Genomic DNA, 24,376 nt, shown 5'->3' with positions numbered 1-24,376 from the left:
TTTTTTATTATATTACCAAGTCCTGATGCCAATATTATGGCCTTATGGCATAAAGCTATGTGGCTGAACTAAAAAAGCAATATTTAAATGACAATACAATGGTTTCAAAACAAAGTACTTTGGAATATTGTTAATATAAACCACGGCACATTAGAAATGACGTTATTAATAATCGGGACCTCATTAACAGCATCTTTAAATTCCAAGATATGTAAACAATCTGTTCTTGTTGAGTTTCAGATTAAACTTAATTTCATCCCGCCACTTATTATATAGCATTTATTTGGATTTAATTTGGAAAAGTATAGCAGAAAAATTTACTGCAACAATCAACAACTGGTGGAAAGCCAAAATAAGCAAAAAAAAATTTATTGCTCTCATACCTACGTTACGTTTGCCCGAAATAAAGTAACATACGTTATTAAAAAGTATGGTTGGCAGCCCTAAACGTCGAGGTCCATTTATGGGCTACCTCTGATGAACATTTGGTACTCATAAAATATAATTCAATTGTTAGTTAGTAGTACCAAGTTTTAAGTAAAATAGACGAGTTTGTGAACTCTACGAAAGAGCTTGCGTTGTATTATTTTCCCTGATTGTGGTGTTATCTTATAATATAATACTGTAGTAAAATAATTGTGAAATCAATACCAAAAAGTTCGTGTAGCGAAGTTTTATTATTTTGGTGTTTTTAAAATGGACTCAATAATCGTTAAATTAAATGACTGATACACTACTGTGCGTCAAGATTTTAAAACCCCGATAGTCTAAATTCTGTGACGTAATAGAGTGATATCCTGTGTTCCAGTAGCTGCACGTTGGGAAGTATTAGATATTAAGCTTATACGATAAATTATACATACATAGTTTTACCTATAAGTTATATTGTATTGTACCTTTATGCTTTTATCGGCGAAGCTTACTATCCCTTATTTTTTTAATATAAACTTTTCACATTAATGGGATTAACATTTCCTAAATCTTCACAGTTGAATTTAAAATAACCGTTAAATTAACCGTACATACCTACTACTTACGCTGCACAAATATATGTAAATGTAGTTAAACTCATTTTAAGTAAATGCCTATCGTATTGCTTCACTCAAAACCATTTTATCTAATGTTACCATTTGTAACGAATAGTTAGTTATAGTAAAACAAACAACGTATTTAATTTACTGTTAAAATGAATAATGCAACGGAATCTGATAATTAGGCTACGCTAGTATTTTAGGTTATAGTAGCTCATCGGTGATGAGCAGTATCCGCGGTAGTTCCAACAGCATTCTGAAGACATTGGCTGAAAAGCTAGATAATCCATTTATGAGACACTGGATTGGTTTGCACATGCACTCTTAGTGTCTCATGGGTGGGTATCTAGTCAAATAAAATTATATTATAATAAATAAACATACCTACTTACTAACATAGTCATAAGCAATTATTTGTATTACTAACAAAATGGATGTAATATCTGGAATAAAGATTATTATTATTATTATATTATTATTATTTTCAATGTGCAATAAGTGAGGGTTGGAATGATTGTAATTGAGGATAGATCAAATTATATTTGGATGAACCTTAAGGGGCCCACTGACTAACAGTTCGCCGGCAGATATTAATCTGTCAGTTAGTCGCAAGAGACCACATATTAACAGTCTATCTAAGGGTCTGTGACTGTGGTTTGTTAAAAACTTCAAGTCTGTGGCACTTTTCGATACGGGCCTGTCAGTCGGCGCGTTGACCGATGTCGGCCTGACAGTCCGTAATCTCCAGTTTTATTTAAACACACACTTGCAGGTAGCCGGCCGGCGGCCTTTCGACAGTTGTCTTATGAAAGTTGATCGCCTTCAGATCTATAATTTTCAACATTGCAATATTTTTTCCAAAATGGACAACATACCTCAATTTGTATCTAGGTTTATAGAGAGCTTCCCGTGTTTATGAAAGGTGAAGGCCTGCCTGCCTGTCTGCCTGTCTACCTGCCTGCCTGCCTGCCTACCTGCCTGCCTATCTGTCTGTCAAGAAACCTATAGGGTACTTCCGCCTATCGTTATCGCAAAATGTTGGAAAAAATACCCGAGTACGGAACCCTCAGTGCGTGAGTCTGACTCGCACTTAGCCCGGTTTTTTTACGTAACATCACTATTACTTTATTACTGAGTATTTAACTGTCGACCGTCGTCTGCTAGTGTGTAGATCCCGAGCCGGTACGACCTTTGCCGGCAAGCGTTGCGGCGGCGGTTTGTAACTGTCGTCTACCGCCTGCTAGTGTGTGGACTCAAAGCCAGTACCCGACCATTGCCGGCAGGCAAATATCGCTTTAGTGAGTGGGCTATGTAGTTTTTTGTCGGCAGGCCGCCTGATAGGACTAAATACTGCAGGCGAACTGTTAATCTGTGGGGCCGTTTAGGTAAAAATATGCTGTGGTTAAGATTGTAAATGTCAGTGGAGTGATTCTTTGAAGAGTGTTCATGAAGTTGAGATATGATTGATTTTAAACGCCACCAAGTTTCTTGCTGGTACTTCTCGCTAAGCTGTGGCATTCCGAACCAGTGGTAGATTAGTTTTAGATGTTTAGATAACGAAATCTCTCATGATTTGATTTAGAGGTTGCAATAGCAATTGCGACTTAATCATATGATGAAGTATTGAGGTTAAAGTAACTAGGTTAGATGGTTGGTATGGGTGTCGCTATAAAGGGTGGTTGGAGGCGGCCTAGGTAGGGTAGGTTAGGTTTATTTAGTTACGTTAAGCTAGTGTGTTCAATGTGTCATAAGTGAGTGTTGGAATGATTAAAATTGAGAATAGTTCATGTCATTTAATAACACAAGAATATTGTTAGTTTACACAGGTACATGCGACCTGATTTATTTGAGATAGAAATCCTGACTTATCCCACAAGCAAGAAGTCCTTAGGTTGAATTTCATTCTCACGCAATTAGGACTTTTGACCCTTCAAAATATACAACACTATTATTAGAATCCGTAACTGACGCACAAGAAAATATGGTACCCGAAAAGAAAAAAGGATGGTTACCTACCTACAAAAAGAAATGAGATCCCATCAAAAACATAACATGTACAAAAATCCAAGTCTCGCAACGTACCTAGTTCTTCTACCGCAAAAAGTTTTGAGATCTAACATAAAACCAAGTCGGTTAATTTATTCAGTACCCGTAATATGAGAACAGCCATCCTACAAATTTGTCACAAATCATTACCTAATTAGTTAATTAAAACATTTCATAGTGACCGTATCGATATAAGATATTTTTATTTCTTTAATAAATATAATGACTTGGCAATTGCACACGGCGATGGAAACTACATACAACTAAATCTGCTTAATGTTAGCGCTGTAAGAACTTTTTATGTTTGTGTAAATATGCGCCCAGCTAGCGCTATGTTCAACTAGCACTATGAAAATATTTGATTAAAATTATTCTTACGTGGTTATGTTGCTGTGCAATTGCCAAGTCATTACATTTATTAAAGAAATAAAAATATCTTATATCGATACGGTCACTATGAAATGTTTTAATTAACTAATTAGGTAATGATTTGTGACAAATTTGTAGGATGGCTGTTCTCATATTACGGGTACTGAATAAATTAACCGACTTGGTTTTATGTTAGATCTCAAAACTTTTTGCGGTAGAAGAACTAGGTACGTTGCGAGACTTGGATTTTTGTACATGTTATGTTTTTGATGGGTAGGTATTTACTCGTATTAGAATGATCAAAGCTGCTTGGCAACTCATTCCAAGCTTTCTTATCATTTCAATAATCTTTTACATTGTAATAGGATTTTTCAATCAGTTTACGTTTTATGAAAACTTTGAACTTATTGAGAGACAGACATCTTCAAATATTATGTCTTCTGGAAGCTTATTATTTATTGTATAAAAACGTACACAATTGCCAATAAATGAATTGCTTACTTTACTGAGCCTAGAGGCGGGCATTACAAGTTTATTTTTATTTTTAGTATTTACATTATGACAGTCACTTTTTTAAGAATTAATTCATGTGTTTATGGTTATATTTAAGAGGGCTCTCTCCGTCACTCGTTTCCACTCGTTTCATACAATCGTAGTTCCAATTTCATTTGAATACTAAGCAACCTAAGTCCATGAAATTTTGCAGACATATTCTAGAAACTAATATCTATGTCTGTGGTTTTCCAGATTTCTGTTAAAATATTCGGTTTCAAAGTTACGCGGTTTTAAAATTTTCATACAAATCTTGGAGCCCCTGTAATTTTAAAACTGCATATTTTTAGAAAAATCTAAAAAACCACAGACACAGATATTAGTTTCTAGAATATGTCTGCAAAATTTCATGGACTTTGGTTGCTTAATATTCAAATGAAATTGGAACTACGATTGTATGAAACGAGTGGAAACGAGTGACGGAGAGAGCCCTGTTAATACATTTTCAACAAATACATTGGTGCGTTTTAAGCAATTAAATATCACTTGCTGTAACGTAGAAGAAAAACAAAGGTCAGGTAGAGATTGCTCTAAGCAATAAAGCCACCTTTGCACACAATTGTTTTTCTTTTTCTTCTTTCTGTGTAGTGGTTTACATGTGTTTTTGTGTGCAATAAAGACTTCTATCTACCTATATATCTATCTATCCTAAAAAACCTGCATACTGAGTTCTTTATATAATGTTATCAAAGATGTGTGAAGATATTATGTAGGTACTTGGAGTCGTACTATGATTGACTAGCTGATGCCCGCGACTTCGTTCGCGTGGATGTAGTTTTTTAAAAATCCCGTGGGAACTCTTTGATTTTCCGGGATAAAAAGTAGCCTATGTGCTAATCCAGAGTATAATCTATCTCCATTCTAAATTTCAGCCCAATCCGTTCAGTAGTTTTAGCGTGAAGGAGTAACAAACATACACACACACACACACACACACATACAAACTTTCGCCTTTATAATATTAGTGTGATAGTGTGATTAATAGATGAAGTTCTTAGTTTATTATTTAGTTGTGTAGTCCGCATATTGTGACGAGCTAGTACGGAACCCATCACTGCAGGTGTTCCAACGCACTTGACTTGTTTTTATACAGTTAGGTATAAGTAAGAGCTAGTGTATAACTATATATTATACAGTTATACACTAAGAGCACGCCAGGTCAAGAAGAATTGCCGACATTCAACAAAAACGCAGCGCGACTAAACAAAAGAATTTAAATTACTTTTACACTCGTCGTTTTTATACGCAGATGAAGTCTGCCCTTAACCGTGGCCTGGCCTAGGCTTGACCTATATACACGAGGCTTAACTGTTCAACATCTACGCTATGCAAAATATTTTTGCAGTTTGAATACTGTTAAGTAAATCTATACTAATATATCTAGCGGATACTCTGTGTGTCTACGCTAAAAAAGTACACGTACCTCATGAATTGTTTTTTTTGGTCTAAACCATCTTCGCATTATTGCCTTTCTAATGAAACTGGTTGGGTCACATCGATTGGAAGGATAATATGTAAGTTTGACTAACTGCCTTTTTTTGTATTATATAGTTTCAAACTGCAAACGTCTAGTCTAAGTCTTATTTATAGTTCAGAGTTATGCAATAATAAACGAACAAAATATGTCCCTAGACAAAGAGATTGGCCTTAACCATGGCCTAGTCTAATTGAGCGTGACCTAAATTCTTGGCTTTAGGTACTGTTAAACATCAACGCTATGCAAAATACGTAAAATATTTATGCAGTTGGAATATTATTAGGTAATAATGAATAGGTAGTGCGGATGTTCTTCGGGTGTAGGTATTATTTTATATCAGACTAGAGGATGCCCGCGGCTTCACCCGCGTGGATTTCGTTTTTTTTTGAATCCCGTAGGAAGTCTTTGATTTTCCGGGATAAAAAGTAGCCTATGTCCTTCTCCGGCATGTATCCCAAGTCTGTACCAAATTTCATTACAATTGGTTCAGCGGTTGGGCCGTGAAAACGTAGCAGACAGACAGATAGACAGACAGACAGACACACTTTCGCATTTATAATATTAAGTATGGATTCTGTTGAGATTTAGAGGGTTTTACTCGTGATTTCTCAACCCATCGCCGGCCACAAGCACAAGAGACCTATGTCCAGCAGTGGACGTTCATCGGTTGCAGATGATGATGATGATGATGATGATGATGATGAATAATAAGTGACCATTTAAGTATCTAAATATTATGGTAGAGCTTTACAATTAAAAAAGGTTGTGATCATTGTTTAAAATTAATTATTGACCTTTCTTTCGTCTAAAACCGATATGCCTAATTAAGCTGAGAACAACAGTTAATTGGCATCTTGAAGACAGGCAAGCTGGCACGGACCGACTAAAATATTAATAAATAGATTGTACTGTTTTATAAAAAAAAGTAAATAGTATTTTATTATAACACCCTCTGAAAAATTATTTAAAAAAAAATCAGTCAAGTGCGTGTCAGACGCACATACAGATTCAAATTCAAAATATTTTTATTCAATTAAACATTTACAAGTGCTTTTGAATCATCAAAATAGTCTACCACTGGTTCGGAATTCCGTTCCTACTGAGAAGAACCAACAAGAAACTCGGCGGTTGCCCTTTTCAATTATTCAATTTACAATAATATTCCATGAACATGGGTCTCCTCTCAGAATGAGAAGGGTGTTGGCCATAATCCAGGCCAAGTCTGGATTGGCAGACTTCACACACCTATGATAACAATATGATTTATTATGAATTCCCAGGCATATCTGTTCCCTCGCGATGTTTTCCTAGTGATATTAAATTAAATTTTAAGTTAACTGCATTACCACTTACTACCAAGTGAAATTGCAGTCAAGGGCTAACTTGTATCTGAATAAAAAAACATATCACGTTTGGTTATAACTATAAGGTTACGAATGTACCAAATTCATGTGTGCGTGCTTGCTTAATATGTGTAGACAATAAGTAGAGTATCAAGTTAGTAGAGTAGTAAGTAAAGTATCAAATCAAATCCATTTAATTTAGAACGAGAGTCTCTTATGCTATGTCTATATCACTCTACCCAGCTATCATGTTTTGTACCTAGTCCTTACCTGATAGGTACATAGATATACGAAGACGTTTAAAGTTAATCAAATTAATACTTAATTTAAATCATGCTGTGTTTACGTAATTGAATAAAAAACAATTTTAACATTTCACTACGTAAGATAAAGACTTTTTATTTAAATTATCTAAACACATTTACAAAAGCTTTACATCGCTTACTTACCCATAAAAATATTAGTTAATTTAAAAAGATTAAGTGGAAAAAGCACTATTAAGCTGGCGATATTAAATATTAAAATTTTACACTTTGGAAAAAAGTTTCTCTATTAAAATGTTTTCATGTAAAAAAATGGGGATATAAATTAATTAATTTCTCTTTAGTACAAACAAGCGTGCTTTAAGTGGCGAAAGCCTTTGCGGTTTAAAGAGGCGAGAGCTTTTACAATTTCGGTATATTTTGTGCAACACTTTGCTTTGTGTCAAGGCCCACTTTACGGCCGATTATTATTTATATGCAATGCAGGGTAAGATTTTCGGAGCGATCATTGAGCTATGCTAAATCAAATAGGTTTTAATAATAGCAATCGTTTAGTAAACCACGGTTTCACTTTTTAGAGTACCTAATAAATTTATATTTCATTTAAATTGATACTTTATTTCAGAACTAGCTGTTGCCCCAGCCTTCGCCCGGATTCAGGCGTTTGGAAAACCCGTTGGAATTTCAGAATAAAAATACCTATGTCTCAATTCTAATAACATAGCACATAGGTAGATCCACTGCTTCGTTGCGGCGTGGTTGAAGGATAAACCAACCAACGAACACTTTCGAATTTATAATATTTATTTATGCCTATTTATTCTATGTTACTTGAGCATTTTTTTCAAATACGCGCTGAATTGAGAACCTTCTTTTTTTCAAAGTAGTTTAAGGTTGTATCAATCAAGTTTTTTTTTGGTAATTGATAAACTAAATTTTTAAAAAAAAATCAAGAAAAATCTGATGACGTATCATTTGTTATAATTGGTTGAGCCGTTGACTAATTACGAGCAGACATGTGATAGGACATAAAACATTCTTAATTTAATTGAAGTCACAGTTGTAAGTTAAAAATATTTTTAAAGTCTAGTTTTGTCAATTCGTTTTCACCTTAACTGCTCCTAAAATCCCTCCCTTATATTGCACCCGGCGGCAACTGCAGTAAAATGTGGAAAGCTGTGATAAATAACCCTATCCATTTGCAGTGATTTGAAACAGCTTGGTGTAAAGAACATTTGTCGGTGATTTATACAACGTACTCTAAACAATTGTATAATTCTCGAAACGTCTGTTGGCGATTTATACAATTTATTCTAAAATCTATACACATGTATAAATCGTTATAAGATTTGTGTGTGAAGCGTGTTCGCTTTTCTGAGGCATTTCGTATAATATTTTAGCGTGCAGTACAAGAGAAAAAGTCAGAAGTTCATAAAATTTCCTTTCATACAAGTTAATTAAAAAGTTTGCTACGTAGTTATTCACAATGCTTAGAAAAATATTGAAAGAAATGTTTTAAATATTTTACTACGCGACTATTTTAATAATAACCAGTTATTAAAGTGACTTTCTAGCTATTATTAAATTTAGATTATAAAATATTAAAGTACCTTACCTAAATCAACTAATATAGATATTTAATAATTATTTACCATTTAAAAAATTACAATAAATGAATAATAAACTCAACTCTTATTCAAAGTGATAATTATATCATTACATTTTTCGAAGATAAAAACCCCTATGGTAAGATTACATTCATTTATTGCAAAATTTTAATTTTCAGCCCTTTTCATCAATCAAGCACTTTGTAAGCTCAAAATAAGTTTGTATATATTATTACCGATATAAATTATTTATATTTTATTTTTAAAAACGTTTATTGTTGGTTTGTTTTCTTACCTATGTATTTTCTGAAATTCTCTGTAGTAAATTTAAACCTACCTTAAAAATACCTTTTATTATAAGTAGACCTACTTATAGTACTATTCTAACTTTAAGTCTGTTTGTTTGCAGTGACGTTTCAAATTAAAGTTAGAAATGTTACAGTTCCATTAGGCTACATTTATATATAAGTTATACATATATTTTAATCAAATATATTAACTGATTATTGCGGTACTCAGTGTGTTTAAAGTTTTTAAAAATCCCATTCCTAGTTTTGATTTTTCAATATAAAATTTATCCAATGACTGTCTTCAAAATTGAAAATTTTCTGGGATAAAAATAATCTAATATTCTTTTTAATTATAAAAGGTATCTCTATGCCAAAAATCAAGATTGGTTCTGATCTGAACTATTAAAATGTAACAGATAGACAGACGCATTTTCAGATTTATAATATTAGAATGGATAGTATGGATATCTATCCATACTATACATTCTAATATTATTATGCTAGCAAATTTCAAAGTGCTTGATAGATTCAAACGAACATAGATATATAAAAAAGTGTAAGTGAAAGCAAAGCGCGGTGCATACCTAACTCACCGTCGTGCATAGGGTCGATGGTGTGTATCATGAGCTGCAGCAAACCATGACGAAACTTGGCGGCCGGCGGGGGCGCCTTGCTCGACCCCGGCGTCGCGGTCACCGTCGCTGTGTTTGTGCCCACTGAGGTCTCGCTCGACGTCGTCGCGTTCCCGTGCTGGAACGGAATTATACATGTGACGTTTTTCTAGAATTTTGTATAATTTGGTTGCATTGATTAGCATTGGAACGGAGTTATACATGTGACCATGTGACATTGTTTTAGGATTTTGTATAATTCCGCTGGATTGACACTTACTGGAACGGAATTATATATGTGACTGTGTTTTATGATTTTTAATAATTCGGTAGGATTGATACCTAATGCTTTAAGCCACTGAAATCAACAATTTTTCCCACAACTTCTATAAAACAACATACAAGACCTTTCTGTTTAAAATTGAGCTTTAATTTACTTTAAACTTCTTCGATTAGCCAAGAATTGAATCGTCACGCGCAAAATTACTGCTATTTGAAAAGGTGAACTAGAAAACCAGGTCAATCCAACCGTACAAAAAGCTACGCTCGACTTTATTATAAAAACGACGGTTTTTGATACAGTAAATAATTGATATTAGTTGTGCTTTTATGTGTATATAGCACTTGTTTCCTAGACCCTTATGTAATTAATGTTTAATTTATTATTATTATTCATTGAAACTATTATAATTCCGTTTTTGTATGGCACCGATTCGAATGTAATTATACAACTGGCGTTTTTGATTATACATATTATAATTCATAATAATCGGTACAGCTGTAAATGATTTATTTGAGTAAGTAAGTATAACCAATGAAACTACTTAATATATTTCTTGAGTTATTATTTTGTAATGTAACTCGTCTAGCCTTAGCTAATTAAATCAAATTAAACTAACTTTTAAATTGACCCAATCAGGTATCGAAGCCAAGGCCTCATATTAGCTTTTATACTTTTCTAGACATCATCAAAAGCTGGCACTTATTGTTAAAGCTTCTATTGTTGGTCTTAGAACAAAGACGTTGGTCTTTAAGAAAATTAAAACAGATACATAACAATAATGAAAAGTTGTTTTATATGAAACGCTGAGGTTCTAATGAAACAATAGTCTTACTTTTCTTTGAAACATTTTTGAATTAATTACTTGTGGGCAAATTCGATTTAGCTTTTTTAAGACGTTTTTAATGTCATTAATTAATACTAGGTATTTAATATTATGAATATATTTGATAAATGTTTGTGTTGAAACTAATGCCTCATGATCAACCCATTTCCGGCCCACTACTGAGAACGAGTCTCTTTTCAGAGTGAGATGGGTTTAGGCCATAGTCTGCCACGCTGGCCAAATGCGAATTAGCAGACTTCACACACTTTTGAGTACGTGGAGAACTCTCAGGCACGCAGGTTTCCTCACGATGTTTTCCTTCAAGCAAGTGATATTTAATTGCTTAAAACGCATATAACTCAAAAGTTAGAGGTGCGTGCCTGAGATCGAACCTCCGACTTGCGATTAGGAGCCGGACGTTCTAACCACTAAGCTATCACAGCCTTTTAACTTTTCGGAACTACGAGTATGTGCGATTTAAGCAATTATAGATCACTGCTTTTACGGTGAAGGAAAACCTTGTGAGGAACCATGCATGCCTACCAGTTCTTCATAGTGTTCTCATAGATGTGTGAAGTCTGCCAACCCGCACTCGACCAGCATGGTCCCATCCTTCATCCTACTTCAATCATCCTCATCCTGAGAGGAAACCCGTACTCAGTAGTGGGTCAGTTGAGATGATTGTGATGACGAAGATCACACTAATATTATAAAGGCGAAAGTTTGTATGTGTGTGAGTGTGTGTGTGTGTATGTTTGTTATACTTTCACGCAAAAACTACTGAACGGATTTGGCTGAAATTTAAAATGGAGATAGATTAGGATGGGCTACTTTTATCCCGTAAAATAAAAGAGTTCCCTCGGGATTTTGAAAAAATACCTAGATCCACGCGAAGTCGCGGGCATTATTTTGTTCGTGAATAAATTGACCATTTCCAATTTTGAGTACATGTAGATCTATGTGGGAGTTAATATGAACTTAAATAACGTTTACAAAGTGAATGAACCGCACATTTTCTCATGTAAATGGATGTAAATGAAACAAATTAGTCATGTTTACCTCACGCTTGTAATTTCTCGTTTGCTCACATTTGCATAATACACTCGCCAGGTCACAAGTCACTATAATATAAAGTACTGAAGCTCAGCTTACTACAATATAAAGTACTGTGAGACGATCACCAACCCGCTTGACTGACTATATTAAGGGCACACTTACGCGCTTCTCCATACAAACGTATTACGCATATTATTCTACTAGCTGATGCCCGCGACTTTGTACGCGTGGATTTATGTTTTTCGAAAACCCGCGAGAGTTCTTTGATTTTCCGGGATAAAAAGTAGCCTATGTGCTAATCCAGGATATTATCTATTTCTATTTCAAATTTCAGCCAAATCCGTCTAGTAGTTTTTGTGTGAAGGAGTAACAAACATACACACACGCATACACACAAACTTTGGCCTTTATAATACTAGTGTGATGATTTAGGATTTAAAAATCCTCATTATCCTCAATCTTTTAAATCCTCAGGATTTAAAACTCATCGATTTTCTGGAATTAAACGCAGTCTGTATCCGTGTCTTGGGCGTAAAATCTTTGTATCTTTCGTCTAAATAAGTTAAACGGATAGGTAGTGAAAAGGTTGTTATATTTTACAGTACTGTTACAGACGCACACACAGTCTGAGAGCAGACCCGTGCTCAGTAGTGGGCCGGGATAATGATAAATGGCTGAGTCTACTAACTTCTGATTTTGCATGTGTGTTTCAAAGTCAAATTAATTATTTCTTCAAAAATCGGTTAATTCGTTCAGGAGTTACGATGCCACAGACAAATACACAAACACACAGATACACAGAAATACAGATACCTCTCTTTTTGGGTCACAGATACACACGTCAAACTTATAACACCCCTCTTTTTGGGTCAGGGGTTAAAAATGGGTAATATCGTACACTTTTTCATTGTCAATTGTCGGATTTGTAAAATAATTAGTGACGTAAACTTATAACTAAAGCTACGATGGTTCTGAATGCTCCCTGGTCTGAGTATAAAGCCCACAACAAACTCAGTTTTCTCTGTAATGTTCCCCATGTAGAAAATAAATTTTGGAAATCCGTTCAGGCGATATCGGGACTCCTGATGTCGCATTCGGAACGGGTTAGCTAGTTTGATGGAAAAATAATTGCAAAAAAATTGGGCACGATGATTGCATATTAATGTTTTTGCAGCATTTATCGAGCAACACGCACGTGTAAGCGGTTTAATATTGCTTCCCCAATTCGAATTAAATGATTGCTTTTCGAACGCCGCACCGTAATTTTCTGGTTTCGCTGCTGCCATGATTCGATGCGGTGAAAATGTTTTCGGAGAAAAATCACATGTTTTAGGGTTCCGTACCTCAAAAGGAAAACGAAACCCTTATAGAATCACTTTGTTGTCTGTCTGTCTGTCCGTCCGTCCGTTGGTCTGTCAAGAAACCTATAGGGTACTTCCCGTTGACCTAGAATCATGAAATGTGATAGGTAGGTAGGTCTTATAGCACACGTACAGGAATAAATCTGAAAACCGCGAATTTGTGGTTACATCATTAAAAAAAATTAAAATGTGTTTCAGTTTTCAAAGTAAGATAACTATACCAAGTGGGGTATCCACAGAAATCCAAATTTTTAAATCTGTGGGGGGGGGGGGGGGGGATCATATGACAGGGCTTTATTTGTACATCCTAAAAAAGATTTTTATTTATTTTGATCTATAATAGTTTTTGATTTATCGTGCAAAATGTTGGAAAAAATACCCGAGTACGGAACCCACAGTGCGCGAGTCTTGACTCGCACTTGGCCGGTTTTTTAATCTCTTACTTTGCTTGAAGCGCAGACTCTCTTTACTTTTTGGAGGCGTAATCAGAATGTAAGTGGATAAAGAAGACAATTATGTGCTTAAATTATTAGCTTTGAGGATTGCTTTTGTGATAATTCTGTCACATTTGAAGTGCATCCTCAGTAAAAGAGACTTAAAAGCTTACACTTTAGTGTAACTTTACCCACATTCCTGGGAATAAAATAATTTTTATTTGATTTCTTTGCATAATAATGCTTGTTTTTTAAAAAGCTGAGTCACTAAATCATTTCAAATCATTTATATCTAGCCTCCAGCCTGTGTAAAGTCAGGATCTGTCGGCATGTAACTTTACCGATACTTTTTAATGTTTTACTAATACATACTTCTATATTAATCCATACTTAATATTATAAATGCGAAAGAAATATGTCTGTCTGTCTGCTACCTTTTCATGGCCTAACATTTTTACTGTGTCTGACGTTCGGTACAGAAAATCAAACAGTTCCCACGGGATCTTTAAAAACCTAAATCCACGCGGACGAAGTCGCGGGCATTCTCTAGTTTTTTATAAAGCAATTTTGGTTGTACTAAAAAAGATACCTTTACACAAAAGCTCGTCTGAAAGTAGGTAGGTATACAAATTATAAAGAGGACAAATCCGGAAGAAATTCGAACGGATGTCAGCCATTGTATTATTTAGGGCACTTCCACGTTCATTTAAAGTCATTTCAGGTTATACGTTCCCACCTTTCGCTGACTTGTCCGGGTTAGTAGCTTTTGTGTCGTAATGGAGGGAAGTGACGGAGCATTTCTTAATCGGGTCAATAAATTCTTACATGCCCAAAGGGCGACAAGCCTTTGAAGAAAAGTCATCTACTATTGTCTGCATATTAAGCTCACACTTAAACGTCAGAAAGTACTTAAGAAAGGCTTTATAGCACTATGTGATTTTTTTTAAATGTGCATGGCAGCCATTTTGAAATTTGCCATCTTAACGCTGTAATGTTATATCGACAATAGAAATACACACTCTGTGAAACTCTTTACCTGTTATGTTTCATGAGATACAGCCCGCGCTGACAGACAGACGGACAGACAGCGGAAGTTTAGTAATAAGGCCCATTGGCACGCTATGAGCATGGCACCTTTAACGGAACATGATAGAAGGAAAAATTGGGAAGAAATCCGAATTGATTGTAACCCATTGTATTATTTAGGGCACTTCCACGTTAATTTAGTCATTTCAGGTTATACGTTCCCACTTTTCGCTGACTTGTCTGGGTTAGTAGCTAGTGTCGGAATGAAGGGAGATGACGCGGCATTTCTTAACCGGGTCAATAAATTCTAACGTCCCTAAAGAGCGTCTTTGTAGAAAAGGCACCCACTATTATCTTCTTGTCGTCCACTATTGTCGTAAAGCATGTTAAGCTCACACTTAAATGACAGAAAGTAGGTACCTACTTAAGAACTTAGGGGTAGCGCAAAGAGACAGTCTGGAGTAAGGGAGTTAAGTGTTTGGTACACAATTAAAACCAGCTAGCTTTGTGTAAAATATTTTGGCAACCGTTGAATTCTTATACCGAAATTACGTATTTTTATGGAAATCTGACAAATCGCAGATACAAATTAATTTGTAGAGCGTATTTGCATATTGTTTAGTTTGATTATTTAATTTAGTAGCTTTTGTGTCGGAATGAAGGGAAGTGACGAGGCATTTCTCGATCGGGTCAATAAATTCTTAAGTGAGAAGCCTTTGAGGGAAGTCACCCACTATTGTCAAAAAACATGTTAAGTAAAGAACTTAGGGCCAGCGTAGGTATACAGTACGGATAGAATGGAGCTGAGTATAGTGTTTTTGATCAAAAATTAAAATCAGCTTAATATGTTTTGAAAATGTTGAATTCTTACACTGCTACCGGAGCTACCTGACCCTGATGTTATTATAAGTCTCCGCTGTTCGTCTGTCTGTCTGTCCATCCGTCTGTAGGTAGAAATTGCCGCTAATAACAATAAATCTGACACGCACTTGACCGATTTTTTTTTGACGTGACAACGTCTTATAATTCGATAGAGCCGGCTGCACGCACGAAAAAACATGACTCATGCGGCGTTACCTCGCTCTGAGGTGTTCCATGTAAGGCTTGAAGTGCAAGCGAGAGCGCGGAACGAGCGACAAAGAAGCACAATCGGCCTTTGTTGTCACGTTCAACTATCGTCAGTAAACCGACTTTACAGACAACCAATTTTTTTTTAAATAATTTTTTAAAGCGTGTTATAATGAAATACTATTTACGATTTTTAAATAAAATAATAAAATCCACAACAAAGGTGATATTTTAGTCGGTCCGTGCCAGCCCGCCTGTCTTCAAGATGCCAATTCACTCTTGTTCTCAGCTTGAGCCTAATTAATTAGGCATGTCGGTTTTAGAAGAAAGGTCAATGATTAATTTTAAACAATGATCACTTAACCTTTTTTAATTGCAAAGCTCTACCATAATATTTACTTAAATGGGCACCTAATTATTCATCATCATCATCATCAACAACCGATGAACGTCCACTGCTGGACATAGGTCTCTTGTCTTGCGCCGCCTGAAACTCGCTCACAGCGACTCACCTGATATTGTCCGTCACCTAGTTGGGGTCTTCCAACACTGCGCTTTTCGATGCAAGGTCGCCATTCCAGCTCCTTGGGACCCTAACGTTTGCCAATTTTAGGGTTTCGTACCTCAAAAGGTAAAACGGAACCCTTATAGGATCACTTTGTTGTCTGTCTGTCTGTCTGTCTGTCTGTCCGTCGTACCTATTCAAGATACAGGGATAGCTTGCATCCCGGAAAAGTATACAGGCTACGCGGGGGTTTTGAAAGACATAAACCCACGCAGACGAAGTCACGGATAACATCTAGTTGTATTACGTACTTTAGTCCTTTTAGGTCATTACACAATATTGGATCGTTTAGTACAAATTTGAGGGCCAAATGATGCTATTTCTCTTTGTTATAGTTTAGTTGGCTATTAAGAGGGGTCTCTCCGTCACTCGCTTCATACAAACGTAGTTCCAATTTCATTTGAATATTAAGCAACCAAAGTCCATGAAATTTTGCAGACATATTCTAGAAACTAATATCTATGTCTGTGGGTTTCCAGATTTCTGTTAAAATATTCGGTTTCAAAGTTAGGCGGTCTTAAAAAATTTCATACAAATCTTTGAGCCCCTGTAATTTTAAAACTACATATTTTTAGAAAAATCTAACACCACAGACACAGATATTAGTTTCTAGAATATGTCTGCAAAATTTCATGGACTTTGGTTGATTAATATTCAAATGAAATTGGAACTATGATTGTATGAAGCGAGTGACGGAGAGAGCCCTGTTAATACCGCTCATGATGATTATTTGGCTTGTCTTGTTGTAAATCTAGGCTTTATAAATTACTGTATTGTGTCTGCGACATAAATTAGGATAATGGTGTGCAATTAATTAAAGTGATCGTTGTTATAATGTTGGACTTTAGAACTAAAACTGAAAACCTAACGCCTGGTTTACACAAACGAATAAGTTTAGATACTATAGTTTTTTAAAAGCTGTCAGAAACTGAAAAATCCAATAACTTGTTTCTAATTCGAACCGCTAGGATACGAAATGCTCTTCCAGTACCAGCTTTCCCTTCTACTTTTTGTATAAGGTAGATACCTGGACTTTGTCTGTGTTGGTGTTAGCTGGCGGGCGTGCTCTGCCTTTTTGGAGTGTTTTTTTTTTTTGTTAAAACTGACTGGAAAGCGCTCTAAGGGGGTGCCGTGCGTATGTCGGCAAGCGCCGGTACAGACGGGGTCCACACTTGTATAGTTTAACTAACTTGTTACAAATAACTACAAACTTGACATTGGCTATCTTTGTTAAGCCAGACGAGAGAGAAAAAAAAGGTAGATACCTTCAAGTCTAAAATAAATAGGCATTTCTAGGCAAACGAGCTCCATTTTTAGGCTGTACCATCACTTGTCAACAGGTCCAATTTTCCGAAATTCTCACATGATAGGTAATAAAGAGGACTTATATTATTTTCTCTGAGCGAGGTCGCAGGCGGTCACTAGTTAGAATTAATATTAGATCTTGATTTGAAATCGGGAGCATACAAGGACGAAGTAATTGGTTTACACGATTCCCGGAAAATCCCTACATCGATGTTTTTGCTTCACCGGACCGCCCAATGGCTAATGGACCAAGAGCCAGGGCGTGTCAGACTTTCGTTATTTTATAAAAGCTAAAAATTTCGCTGCGTATTGTCCCCAACACAGGGAAGAACGATCAGCGTCTATGAAGTTTGGATCATGGTGGCTTTAGTAGGTAATAGGTAGTAAAAGGTGTAAAAAATCTTACGTCAAAGTATAAAGTCTAATTTTTTTACACTTCTTCGGAATAGTAAGTAGTAGAAATCACGTCTTGCATTACCAGATACTTAGAGTCATGGCAACTGAAACGTCCTTAAAGTTTAAAAGTTTAAGGGTGTCTGGCAGGGGGTTGCTACCATACCACACCATACTAAGTCTGGCAATGCATGACGTGATTTTCTTTATACTATTCTGAAAAAAGTGTTTACGTTTAAGTGTAAAAAAGCTTTATACTTGAATCTTAGATTTTTTTACACCTTTATTACCTGTTATCTGCCAAAGCCAATGTGATCCAAGCTTCATAGTCACTGGTCGTTTCTCCCTGTGTTAGTGACAATACAGCTTTTATAAAATAACGAAGGTCTGGCACGCGCTGGCTCTCTCTCTCTATATGACCCATGCGTCTGTATTTGTCATTCCTATTAAGCCTACAATACGATCACAGAGACTTTGGCAGGTATAAGAAATTACTAACATTACAGCTTGACGCTCAATTAATTGGTCTAACTACATTGCACCGGTGCGCTTTCAAATTGCGTTTCAACATACGTAGTAGCCATGACTGCCGAAGCAATGCATGCAATAGCTCATCATCAGGATCATCATAATCTCCCATCCCCGGATCACATTCAGCACGAGTACGAGAACGGTTTGGCCATACGTTGGCCAAGTACGGATGGACAAACTTCACACACTTTTAAGAACATTATGGAGTACTCTTGGGCTTGCAGGTTGTCCTACGATGACCGTTAAAGCAAGTGGTATTTAATTACTTAATTACTATACTTGCCCAGCATTGTAACCATGATCAACCCATATCCGCCCCACTACTGAGTACGGGTCTCCTCTCAGAATGAGAAGGGTTTAGGCCATAGTCTGCCACGCTGGCCCAATGCGGATTGGCAGACTTCACACACCTTTGAGAACATGGAGAACTCTCAGGCATGCAGGTTTCCTCACGATGTTTTCCTTCACCGTTAAAGCAAGTGATATTTAATTGCTTAAAACGCACATAACTGAAAAGTTAGTGGTGCGTGCCCGGAATCGAACCCCCGAACTCCGATCAGGAGGCGGACGTTCTAACCACTAGGCTATCACAGCATTGTAAACTATGGCCAAACCTTTCTCATTCTGAGAGGAGACCTGTACTCAGTAGTGAGCCGGCCATGAGTTGATGATGATGATGATGATGATGAACTGCTGAAGATCATACCAGCTTCTCCTGCTTTCTGAACTAGTATTTACAAACTGACAATTTGATCTCAAAGTAGCCTGTAAATAACCCTCCTCATAATAAAAGCCATTTTTATTTGTACCTAATAAAAAAATACTCACGGTCATCAAACAAAGTTTTTTCATTCGAGATTGGAAACGCTATGACCCCGTTTCTAATCTAGGCCTGACTCAATGTCAGACACAAATTGTTTCCAACTTAGACACCCTACTTTGTTTGACGCATTGTTGGGGAAAATTGTACAAAAATACATTTTTCTTTATCTTTAAAAACCGGTCAAGTGTGAGTTAGACTCGCACAAGAAGGATTCCGTACAAGAAATACCACATTATTTTGTGCTGTAACCACAAATTCAGGGTTTCGGATTTCCCCCCTTACTTGTGCTATAAGACACTGACAGGTTTTGATTCCCCCAAATTGACAGACACGGGAGATAGACAACGAAGTAATCTTATAAGGGTTCCTTTTTCCTTTTGAAATACGGAACCCTAAAAAAGACTAATTAGTGTAGCCATTTCAAACACGTGAAACGGAAAATCATAATCTCTGATTTTATAACTTATTCATAGCAAGTTCCATACACATGTAGATTGGTTCTGATTTGAATATGAACCAAAAAACTCAATGAAATTTTGTAGCTATATGTTCTTTATATTATGTGATATATAAACATTAAACAGTTTTCCAGCTGATTTCGGTAAAAATGGTAGTTTTAAAGATACACTAATTCGAGTCCGTAAAACTTTGAAACTACATACCTAGATATTTTCACGGAAATCTGCCAAACTACCGATAAAGATATTTTAGTTTACCAATTGGTTAATGCTAAATGAGAATCAAATTTCGTTTGTATGGAAGGCTCTGGGGAGCGTGTTACGAAAACTTATTTTTATCCCCGACCCAAAAAAAGGGGTGTTATAAGTTTCACGTGTGTATCTGTGTATCTGTCTATGGCATCGTAGCTCCTTAACGAATGGACCGATTTTAATTTAGTTTTTTTTTTTTGAAAAGTGGCTTCATCGAGAGTGTTTTTAGCTATAATCGAAGAAAATCGGTTCAGCCGTTTGAAAGTTATCAGCTCTTTTTTAGTTTTCTTATAGAGGTTTTCGTGTCGGGGTTTTTTAAATTTTAAATTATAAACTGCTGACTTTCTAGCCGGTTCTTTTCATAATAATCTAATAGAGTCATAAGTACTGCTCATCATAATTAAGAGCCTACATGCAACGTTGATGATCGATAGGTCAAATAGGTGCTTGGGTAAATAGGTACATGAAATAAATACTTTAATTTTTAAACTATACTTGATTTTTGAAAAATGTTACCTACTTAATTACTTAGCAAAAAAATTAAATAAGCTAGGCAAAAGTTTTTCTTCATTGAGTTAACTATAGAATTGAGATTACTTTACAATGAAAACTGATTTTATCGTGTTTTTCTTTCATTTTTCAAATCTAAAGTTAATTTAGTACATAATTAAATCATCAATCATATAACAATAACAAATTAGTCTTTAATTTATTTATTTTAATTCAAGTTTCGCATTCGTTTTAAGATGTTCTGTCTTAAGTAGTAGTTCATAAGTCTTATTATAATAAAAAAATAAAACAAACACGGCTGCCCATAACTAAAAAAACTACCATATTGAATTGTAAATTGTAATCAATGTCATTCGGAATGATAACTCTAACGATATCCCATACATCCTAATCCGTAGAGACATTTAGAAGTTATGGTGGAATAAGAAACTCACATATATACATACATACATGAATCCTTTGTTTGTTTGTCTTGTGTGCCTTTTCAATAAAAAAATTAAATTAAAAATAATCCTGAAAACATTACACTTTCTTTTTTGGGCAGTCACATTCGCTGAGCATCCTTATTTCATGGGTTGCCAAACTGCAGTGATCAGTTGTTGGTAACACCATAGATAAATTTTTTTTTCGCTATAATATATAAGATATTAAAATACTTAAAAATACTTAAAGTTACAAAAAACAGTAGCTCGCCCGCTTTACTAAGGAATTCTCTAAGCTAGGTATTCTATATCAATGTAAATACTAGAGTTTCTATACCATGCTTTAGGATAGCTATAATCTTAAAATATTATATCTCATTTATTACTATAGTATTTATGATAAAATTATGATCTGAAACATACCAAAATGAAGTTAATATAAACGACAATACTAATGGATGCTGATTTCTGATTTACTAAATATGTTGATTGATATAGGCGAAAATCTTCTTATAACTTGTTGTAAGAGCCTGAAAATATGTAATGAATTGATATAATGTAAATAAATAATTTTCATTAAAAAAACCGGAAAGATTTGGTTACTAAAAAATCGCAGAATACGAAGTCGCAGGCATAAATTAGTTTACGAGTTTAGTTTAGTTTATGCGTTTAATAGCCTCATCGGGAAGGGCTGGCTCATTTTTTGCGCAACGGATCAGCCTGGCTGTCCAGCGTGGAAATGCAGCCAGTTTTCTTGGAACCATTCCACGCGGGCATGATTTGTATAGTAATTAGATAAGGCTAGCTTTAAGTTTTATTGTAATATTTTCAATTAAAAAAAAAGTTTATGATAAGTATTGAAATATATTATCACCCATTTTGAATGTATCGTGAAGTAATGTTAAGTAATATAAAAATTAAATTAAAAATTTAAAAAACCCCCGACACATAAACCTCTAAAAAGTAAAAAAATAATAGGTAAGTATGTATGGGCCCTTTAAGAATAGTATAAATAGTAAAGTTTTTATCCAAGCGCTCGTTGCGCCAGGGGACCGCTACCTATCATAAACTATGAAAGTCATCTGTTGTAGAAAGAATAGTCTTTAGCGGTCCCCCGACGCAACGAACGCTTGGATAAAAACTTTACTATTTATACTATTCTTAAAGGGCCCATACATACTTACCTATTATTTTTTTACTTTTTAGAGGTTTATGTGTCGGGGGTTTTTTAAATTTTTAATTTAATTTTTATTTCACGCTTTTTAAACTTTTATTCATAAATTACCGTTTATTTGTGCCATTCTAAAACCCAATTTCTATAATAATATAAATCCAATAAGGCAGCTAATATCTCTTCAAAAGTAACATCAATGTTATGTTAATTATACGTTCCATGAAATATTTTTGACCGAACATCACTAAATCAAGAATTATCTGAATGACTCACATAGTTTAACACGACCAAAACGAAATATCTGTTTCTAACATGTCGTTGCTTTAAAAATGTACCCATTTTACGTAGTCGTATAATAGTTCGCTTTTTTTAAGATATACGATTAAATTGAAATCGACTTTCATCCGATGAAATAAGGAATAAAGTGGCTTGTATGTCATTTTGTTTGTTATTGCCAAATTTTTATTTGACATAACTTTCAAAAACCGGTCAAGTGCGAGTCTGCCTCACACATGAAGAGTTCCGTACAAGTTTTTTTTTATGTAATGACAATTCAGTTGTCGGATTTTTCTGTTTACTTGGGCCACAGGAGTAGAGTGCTTGGGCTATAAGATATTGCTACCTGCCTTTCATGATTCTACGTAAACGGGAAGTACCCAATTTATAAGTTTTGATTCTCTTGAAAGATGACACACAGGCAGACAACGAAGTGGTGAAGGAAAACATCGTCAGGAAACCTACAAGCTTAAGAGTTGGCCATAATGCTCCCTCAAAGGTGCGTGAGGTCTGCCAATACGTGCTTGGCCAGTGTGGTAGCTTCTCATTCTGAGAGGAGACTTGTGCTCAGTAGTGAGCCGGCGATGGGTTGATCCTGATGATGATGAATTTTAAACGTATTTTGTCAAAGTAAATAAGCTGAGTTCAAGCAGATAAAATATAAAGAAGGTGCGCCTAATGCATCATCCAAATCTGCGCGACAAAGCGACTACGATGCGGGAACCTCAGCCGCGCGGAGGGTCATCGCCTCCTACGATATTTAATGGTGCCATGCACACCTACGCGACTACATCTTTTTTTTTTTCTACAGATACCTACTGAACCCTAAAAATAGTTTGACTATGGTTTGGGTTTGGGTTGATTGTTCGTGGCCTTTTGTTGACTGTTGGATATTATAATTGAATTGATGTTTTCTCGTTTAACTGTGATTATAATATTTTATAAATTAGAAACTCCGCGCCTACGATCCAAAGTATCGGAGTTTTCCAAAACATTATTTTCAAATAAATAATTATGTATCTAAGCAACGTCCATCTTGACAGCTTGACATTTGCCAATTGACATAATATTATGAACCTCTGTTACAATAGTGAAAGATCCCAGGGCCACCAGCCGTCACGTATTTTCTGACGAACGAAATGTGGACGATTGAGTAGTGTTAGTATGTACTAAGAACGCATGCCTACAGACCTGCTAGCTTGCTTAGACGGCCAATTCAAATTCAAATTCAAATTCAAATTCAAAATGTTTTTATTCAATTAGACTTTTACAAGTTCTTTCGAATCGTCAAAAGCATCTACCACTGGTTCGGAATGCCTTTCCTACCGAGAAGAACCAGCAAGAAACTCGGCGGTTGCTCTTTTCAATGATTTGATATACAATATTATGCCATGTATACAAGCAATTGAAGTCCTGCGCATTGCTGGAGCGAATCGAAGTTCAAATCCACGCTTTTTTATCATTTACATAATCTTCGATAGTATAATATGCTTTTCTCAGGAGCATATTTTTAATAGATTTTTTGAACCTGTGTAAAGGCAAGTCCAAAATTGACTGAGGAATTTTGTTATAGAAGATTATACCCATTCCCACAAATGACTTTTGGACCTTCCTGAGACGGAGCGTAGGAGTCGCAAGCCTGTTACGGTGTCTAGTCAGCCTGTTGTGTAGATCGCCAACCTTCTTGTAACTAAGAATATTTTGTCTTACAAAAATTATGTTGTTGTAAATATATTGAGAGGCTACGGTAAGGATACCTATTTCCTTAAATTTTTCTCGAAGTGAATCGCGTGGTTTTAAGTTATAAATTGCGCGTATTGCCCTTTTTTGTAATACAAAAATTCTCCCAATATCTGCCGCTCTACCCCATATTAAGATTCCATAAGACATAATACTATGAAAATAAGCAAAATATACTATCTTTGCGGTCTCCACGTCAGTTAATTGTCGAATCTTTCTAACCGCGTAAGCAGCAGAGCTTAGTTTGCCAGCAAGAGTTGATATATGGGTGCCCCATTGCAGCTTCG

At 35.5% G+C, this 24,376-nt stretch overlaps 1 protein-coding gene and 1 long non-coding RNA gene across 5 annotated transcripts in view; one reads left to right on the top strand and one right to left on the bottom strand.

Annotated features, from left to right (window-relative positions):
• LOC123875736 (sodium/potassium/calcium exchanger Nckx30C) overlaps positions 1–24,376 on the bottom strand; it is a 97,737-nt gene that overhangs the window by 49,907 nt on the left and 23,454 nt on the right. For 3 of the 4 annotated variants that reach the window (XM_045921753.1, XM_045921755.1, XM_045921756.1), the window contains one exon: positions 9,563–9,728. In XM_045921753.1, the coding sequence (XP_045777709.1) occupies positions 9,563–9,728 (166 nt within the window). The remainder of the gene's footprint in view (positions 1–9,562; positions 9,729–24,376) is intronic. The other variant, XM_045921754.1, reaches the window with a different exon arrangement.
• On the top strand, positions 3,885–12,804 carry LOC123875778. Its single transcript, XR_006798212.1, has 3 exons — positions 3,885–4,044; positions 11,641–11,645; positions 12,793–12,804. It is a non-coding gene; the product is annotated as an uncharacterized LOC123875778 (long non-coding RNA).

This window comes from Maniola jurtina, chromosome 20 (genome assembly GCF_905333055.1).
Source record: "Maniola jurtina chromosome 20, ilManJurt1.1, whole genome shotgun sequence".
Taxonomy (NCBI): Eukaryota; Metazoa; Arthropoda; class Insecta; order Lepidoptera; family Nymphalidae; genus Maniola; species Maniola jurtina.
Note: the sequence above shows the minus strand (reverse complement) of the source record. Positions and strands in the feature narration are given on the sequence as shown.